The 7,234-nt window shown below is 53.3% G+C and overlaps 2 protein-coding genes across 2 annotated transcripts in view; both read right to left on the bottom strand.

Annotated features, from left to right (window-relative positions):
- The window catches only part of PER1 (period circadian clock 1), a 17,061-nt gene extending 13,341 nt beyond the window's left edge, over window positions 1–3,720 (bottom strand). Inside the window, exon 1 of the mRNA XM_010843054.1 lies at window positions 1,959–3,720. The gene's annotated coding sequence lies outside the window, so the exon portion shown is untranslated. The remainder of the gene's footprint in view (window positions 1–1,958) is intronic.
- A 97-nt stretch (window positions 3,721–3,817) lies between these two features.
- Window positions 3,818–7,234, bottom strand: part of VAMP2 (vesicle-associated membrane protein 2 (synaptobrevin 2)) — a 12,460-nt gene continuing 9,043 nt past the window's right edge. Inside the window, exons 4-7 of the mRNA XM_010843201.1 lie at window positions 6,876–7,210; window positions 6,249–6,407; window positions 6,108–6,159; window positions 3,818–5,500 (exon numbers count right to left, since the gene is read on the bottom strand). Of these exons, the coding sequence (XP_010841503.1) occupies window positions 5,484–5,500; window positions 6,108–6,159; window positions 6,249–6,407; window positions 6,876–7,210 (563 nt within the window). The 3' untranslated portion in view covers window positions 3,818–5,483. The remainder of the gene's footprint in view (window positions 5,501–6,107; window positions 6,160–6,248; window positions 6,408–6,875; window positions 7,211–7,234) is intronic.

The following is a 7,234-nucleotide window of genomic DNA, read 5'->3' as shown; positions in this document are numbered from 1 at the left end:
CTTTGGGCAAGTATCCCAGGACATGCACCCGCCTGGGCGCCTCCCCCAGCCCAACGACAGCCGTCATGTCCCCAAGCCAGGGATTCCTGGAGAGAGGATTAGGAGGAAGGGGTCCCCCCTCCCTCGCCCCCATGCTTGGCTCTCCGCTCGAGGCTCGCATCCGCCCTCCCCCTGGCTTGCTCCTACAGCTCCTGGCATTGGCTTTCCCCCTCTCCCAGACTGTACACATCTGCTGGCCCGGTCCCAAAGCCAGGGCGGGGAAGTTGGAGGCCCAGGTTCTGCAAGAGACCTTTGCTCTTCCCTGAGGCCCCCTTCGGAGCTTGAATCTCTTGTTACTATGGCAGCAGAAAGAGGGAGGAGGGATAGGGAGAAGAATGGGTCTAGGATGAGGAAATCGAACGGGTAAAGAGCAAGTAGCCCAGGCTGGAGCCTGGATCTTGGGAGAGGAATAAAAGGGAGGAATAAGCAAGCCTGGCACCTCAAGACCAGAAGAACCAGGAAGAGGGAAATGGGGAGGACGTCACCACAACTTGCAAAAAACAAACAAACAAACAAAAAAACACCTTAAGAATGTGAGAATAGTTCCCAACCACAGCATTCACATAAATCTTACACTCTGTCACAGTTATTTTGTCACTCCATAGCCATTTTTTTAACCTAAAAAAAAAAATTAAGACACGACCCAGACATTGCACTGAGCACTTTCCATACGTTATCTTCTTTAATCTTCAGAACAATCCTGTGAGATGGGCATCACTATCCCCATTCCACAAGGACCAACTAAGCCTCAGAAATTACTAAACTTGCCTAAATTGCTTCATAATATGTTCTCAGGCTCTTAATAAATGGATTTAAATCTGAGCTGTGATAATGGTTTGTAATTCTGGCCTCTTACCCTTCAGGAACCTATTGAGGTGTTACCAGCTCTGGGAACCTGGACCTCTCAAATACCCAGCCAATTCTAAGTTTGGTGCCTGAAACACAGACTCCATCCACTCTCTCTTCTCCCTTAGGACATTCAGTTGGCACTCTCCACACACTTCAAACCATCACAGTCCCAGTTTTCACATGCTCACAAAGTCCTTGAGAACACCCTAGCAGCCACCGGCCCCCCTGATTTCGTAGGAACCCCACTTCCTCAGTCTTCCACCTTACAGCAGGTCACTTAACCACAGGCCTGGCTGCTTGTACAGACAGATACACCCTGTAGATGCCTCCTCACTCCAAGAACTCAGGAAGACTATGTACAGCCAATCTGTACAAGCCCATTCTCCCTCTCAGGATCTGACAGTTGCTACCTCACGTTTACTCCCAAGAATGGCTCTGAAGCCCAACCCCTTCCTTTTACACGAAAGAAAGACACCTAGAGTCGAGATTTGATTAGCTCAGGGTCACACACATCACCCCACCTGCAGCAACCGTTTGGTACCCTCCCACCTGCCCTACCAGGGCCTCTCTCCAGCCTCAGAACCCCTGCCTATTTCAAGTGCTTAAGGTGCCTACCCAAACAGCAGTCACGCCCTGGAACGCCCCCCACCGCCTCTCAGGGGTCCTGTACCATAACTCCCTGGGAGCAGGGTTCTCAGCTCCCTCAGTTCGCCAACTTCCAAGACCCTCCCTGAGGCAATCAGGGGTCCAGGGACCTTAGGGCGTTGAGGGATGTGATGTAAGGGACTCCCGCTCCCATCTCTCTAGAGTTGAGTTCGCAGTCCCTATTCCCCCACAACCATCAGAGCTCACACCGCGGTGATCACGCCATTTGGAAGATCCCCGGAGAATCTCACGGACAGAGGAGCCTAGTGGGCTGTAGTCCAGTGGGTCGCAGAGTCGGACCCTACTGAAGTTACTTAGCACGCACGTTTCACTACACTGCACTAACACCCCTCCTTACAGAACACATCACCGTGGAAAAATCCATACCGACGGCCGCTCCTCACCCGCCACGCCGGAGCACTCACCGCTCGGCGCGCACACCATCCAATTTCTTCCCAACTAGGATCAAGGGTACTTCACTTCTCCAGGCCCACCCGCCGACCAGGACGCCACGCCCCTGGAGCTTATTGGCCTAAGAGCGCCGACCCATGCCCCGCGCCGCGTGCGGCCACCCAGGCTCCGCACTGCCACCATTGGTGCCGCCCGCCTCCGTCATCTTCTCATTGGTCAGTTTGCCAACCAGCAGTGACAGATCCACGTGCGGGAGGGGCCGCCCTAGCACGTTAATTGGAAGTCTGATCGAAAGCCACGCCTCCACCCACCTCCGAAGTCCTTATTGGCTGTGGCAGCATTGCCTACCCACCCCTCCCCGACCTGCCTAGGATTGGTGACGCAAACGCCAGTCCAGCCCTTCAGATTTTCTCATAGGCTGAGGTGTCTAGGAGCTGTAGAGGACACGTGCGGGCGATCTCACGCGGCAACTTGTTTACCTAGAAGGTGGGGTTTTCCTTGACGACACTCTTCCTTAAGACTGTCGAGTCTGCGCATGCGCAGATGTAACCGGTCGTGCCTTTCGTAGGGGCACTTTGTGAGCCGTCAGGCGCGTGACAAGAGCGCCCCCGCGCTGGGACTTCGGACCTGGATTTCTGAAGTTCCTTGAAGCTGAAAGGTGGGAGCGTTAGGGTGAAGCCGTCTTCAGGTCTCAGTACCCTGTCATAATGATGACGATAGCCACCTTCCAGGTTATTTTTTGTAGGCCAGGAGGTGCACTGCTTACAAACTCGGGAGAAGGCAGCTGACTTAACTTCCTGCTGCCTCATAAATGAGAGAGAGAGGTTACATAATCGGTCCGGATTAACACACTAGTTTCTAATGGGGTCAAGATTTGGTACCTTCGTATCAGGTCCCTGATAAAGTGGGTCCTAAGGCCTGCAATAATCCTACACCTGTAAATTACTCAGTAGATGAAGCGCGAACCTGAGCACTGTCTCAAAAATAGGAAGCCCTCGACAAGTGAACATTATGATGACTGTATACCTAATTGTAAGAATCATCTGGCTCCTTTACAACTGCTGAATCGATCTCTGGGGAAGGAGCTTGAAAATCTATTTTTAAAAAGCGTTCCTGGTAGTTCTTCGGAGCCCAGAAGTCTGGGAAACACTAAGTTTCCTGTGCTGTTGAATCCTCATGCTGCAGCCCAGAAAAGTGGGCCCTCCAGAACTTACCCAGCACTCTCCACGTACTATTAAAGTGCCTGTGGGCAGGGATGCTAGGGTGCCACATCATGTGTTACGGAGCTGGAAGTTAAGGAGTTCAGTATAGTGTACAAGGTAACCAGTCCCACAACACAGCACAGGAGTAGCAGGCCATCTAGTCAGCTCCACACCACACTTGGCTGGGTCTCCCTGAGAGGTTTTGTTCAGTAAGTATTTATGAACTCCTTCTGGATGCTGGCACTGTGCTAGTCAGAATGAGGGAGAGAAATTTCATGGCTGCCCATCTACTTCAGGCCTAGGAATAAATGACCACGGAATAGACTGAAAGCATCTGAGAGTTAATTAAGGAGTAGAAAGGGATCCAGTAAACAGTGGAGTATGCCCTCAGGGAAGGGAGAGCAGGGAAAGCTGGGAAGCCATGCTTCCAGGTTTCCAGTGTCAGGGTTCACCATGCTGACACTGGGATTGTGAACATTTTCTATTACCAACTCCTTGTGCCCCCTCGTGGCTACTTTGAGAATCATACTTTGCCTTTGCCCTGCCCTGCCCAAGGTCAGGCCCCTTGGCAAAGCTGTCTCTTCCAGATGTATCCTCTCAACGTTCCGGTTGTACCTGCAGATCCAATATGCTTCCCACTGGTTAAGAAAAGATCTTAGAACATCACCTGGTTACTCATTACACATTTATTGTACATTTTCACAATCTGGATGCGCCACAGAATTGGGGGCATGGGGTGAGGGAAGGGGGGCAGGGGATACTGGGATAATATGGGGGGGTCTAGAACACAGCACCCCCACCCCCAGCATCTCTCCCTACCCTTTCACACCACAGCTTAGATCTTCCTGCTCCCCCTCCACACAAAAACCTCAAGTGTGGGGAGAAGAGTTTGGGGGTCCCCTCCAGTGGCAGGTTAAGGGAATTCACCCTCAGACCCCTAAAATTGTGCCATTTAAAAAGACATTAGACCGTTCCTTTATCACTTCACCTAAGAGGGAGACAGCTCTCTCTGGGCTTGACCGCCCTGGAGAGGGGCAAGAATCCCCATCTTCCAGCAAGTCCCATATGCATATTGGCAGTGACTAGTACCCCCGCCCTAAATTCAAGGGGGCAGTCAGAGGAGCTGGGCAGTGATGGGGTAACACCCCCCATATGAGGAAGGGTTTTCAATCCACCCCCCAGCAGGGGTGGGACCAGAGATTTCAGGCAGGATTTGGGGGGATGATGCCCTGCCCCATCCTCCCCAAGGCAGTGATGACCCCCTCACACACTGTAGCCACCTCTCCCAAAACAGATCGGATTGTGGCCAACCCCCAACTCTCCTGATGGGAGGAGGAGGAGGCAGATCAGGCAGACAGGAGGGAGGGAGACCTCGTGGGAATGTCAACCGAGCACCCCACATGAAAACTGGGGAGCAGGAATGTGGGGAGAGACTCCAAGTGGCAGAATTATTGGTCCATCATAACACACTGAACTCCAATACACTTACACACCAGCTGGGGGGAGGGAAAGGAGGGATAAGAGGTTTGGAAAATTGGGATGGGGATGCAAACTGGACTAGAGGGGCTGGAGGGGGTGATTCTGGGGGCCAGAACAGCCTGGCTCCCCAAAAGCCCAGGCTCCCCACCACCTGCAAGTAATGTCATGCAAATGAAAGTGTGATACAAGGACCAACAGGGGCTAAATCCTCAGTAAAAAAGAAACACAGGTTGAAAGACTGAACAGAAAAGTCATGAGGGAAAGGAAACCAAAAGGGATGTCAGTAGGCAAATGGATGCTAATTAACATGCTGGAAGCTCCCAGAAGACCATGGGATTCTTAGGACCAAGAGGGACCAGTCTCAGAGCCTCCCAATGATGCAAAGAAAATGCACCTAGGGAAGCCTGGACGGTTGCTTTTTGTCTTTTTTGTATGGGGGGTGGGGGGGGTGGAGGTATGGGGAAGGCCAGGGTGGGAGGAAGGATCAGCTAAATCCAAGGGAAGGAGAGAAAGAGGGACTATTGCATAGCAGATGCAAATGAAGGGGACTTGGGGTTGGTCAGAAAGAGAGGGAAAGGGAAGGAGGGAAAGAGGAAAAGGAGGTGATGGGAACCTCAGGAAGGGGTGTTAAAGACAACTGGAAAAAATCTTCTAGTAATAAAACTACAAACAGACCAAATATATATAATATTATATATGTATAAATAACAGCTGGCTATTTACAAGGGGGCACACACACGACACACACACACACGGATCCGGGGGAGGTGGGGCTGGAAGATATGGCTGAGAGGTGGAGGAGCGGCTGGGGGTTGGGGGGAGAGGCCCTTCTCTGGGCAGGGCAGGCTCCTCAGGGGTTTAAGAGCTGAAGTAAACTGTGGAGAGGGAAAGAGAAGGAAGAAGACGGAGAATGGAGGAAGAGAAAGAGAGAAAGCAGTGTGTCAGCCCAGCCCTGCTCCCACCTTCCCCACCTCCCAGCTAGGTGACATCCCTTCCCCTCTTGGCCTCTGGTTCTTCATCTGTAAAGCAAGGAGGCTATACAGATCGGTTCCAAGGTCTCCTCAACTCCATGGTATGGCCTTGGGGCCACAGACCCCTAATCCTCTGAGAGCACAGCTCTCAAACAATGGGGTGGTTTGCTTCCCAGCTGTTTCTCAAGCCCCTCGGTCTCTGCTGCTCTCCCACTCCCCAATTCCAGGTTCCCAGTCTATTATGCTCTTAGGCCTAACAGGGCCTCAAGGGAGCCTTGGGGATCCACCAGCTTTCCTGTTTTTGAAAATCTTAACAGAAATTGCCCAGAATCAGGCAAAGTGCAAGCTAAAGAACTTCAAGGTTTGGGGCTCTAGATGAATCAGAACTGCTGTTGGCAACCATATATGCTTTTTGCTGAATACTAAAATCTAGGTTAATGACCTTCAAAACCCAGAAACCGCAGGGGAACCCTCTCCATGAAAGGGCCCTAGCCACTCCCACCCTACTCACCGATGATGATAATGAGGATGATGGCGCAAATCACTCCCAGGATGATCATCATCTGGGGATGAGAAGGAGGCTCAGTGAGACAGACCAGGATACTCCATTCACCCCCCTCCTCCCTATCCTCCCGCCTGCCTCCACCCTTACCTTGAGGTTTTTCCACCAGTATTTGCGCTTGAGCTTGGCTGCACTAGTTTCAAACTGGGAGGCCCCCGCCTGGAGGGCGTCGGCACGGTCGTCCAGCTCCGACAGCTTCTGGTCCCGCTCCAAGACCTTGTCTACGTTCACCCTCATGATGTCCACCACCTGGGTGAAGGCCCACAAGGCAGGGGGGTGTGTGCCAAGGCCCATCTCAAAGGGCACTCCTCCACCCACCATGAGCTCACACAGGGAACAGGCATCCCCATGTGGCCTGGCTAACATGCCAAGGACATATACAGAACATGCCTAGCACACCAGAGAAATGCAAGCAGCACACAGCAGGTGCATGTGGTAGCCAGACCGCTCAGATATCACAGCACCACCCTCTATTTCCCGAGCCTCAAGCAGCCTGCCGTTCACCAGAGCATCCACCCAGGGTGAAAACACCCCAGGTTAGCCAGACCAACATCCCCACGGGCCCTCCCGTACTTGCATGCTGACAAGGACGGACCATGGTATATTTCGTACCCAAACATGAACTGCCATCACCCCCAACCCAAGATGGACCCCCGTACCGGTTTGTCAACCCTCAGGATCCTTCCCACTGTTTCTGACACCATCACCCCTACTCACCTCATCCACCTGGGCCTGGGTCTGCTGCAGTCTCCTGTTACTAGTGAGGTTTGGAGGGGGCGCAGGAGGGCCTCCCTCCCCAGCCGGGGCGGCAGGGGGGGCGGTGGCAGCGGTAGCCGACCTGAGGGGCAGGGGCGGATTAAGAACCAAGGCCTGCAGCCCTTGGCCCCGCAGCCAGGGCTCCGCCCATTCGCCTGTCCCTCCATCCGTCCCTCCATCCGTCCCTCCCTTCCTTCTTGCCGGGAAGAAAGCCACTCGATGCGAGCCCCGGCCTACGTCCGGCCCCGCAGGCGAGCTGCTGCGTGACCTTGAGGAAGGCCCCCTCCCCCTCGGGCCTCAGTTTCCCCGCCTGTCATATG

Source organism: Bison bison, unplaced genomic scaffold, assembly GCF_000754665.1.
Source record: "Bison bison bison isolate TAMUID 2011002044 unplaced genomic scaffold, Bison_UMD1.0 scf7180017864180, whole genome shotgun sequence".
In the NCBI taxonomy this organism is placed as follows: domain Eukaryota; kingdom Metazoa; phylum Chordata; class Mammalia; order Artiodactyla; family Bovidae; genus Bison; species Bison bison.
This window is presented reverse-complemented; position numbering and strand designations above follow the sequence as displayed.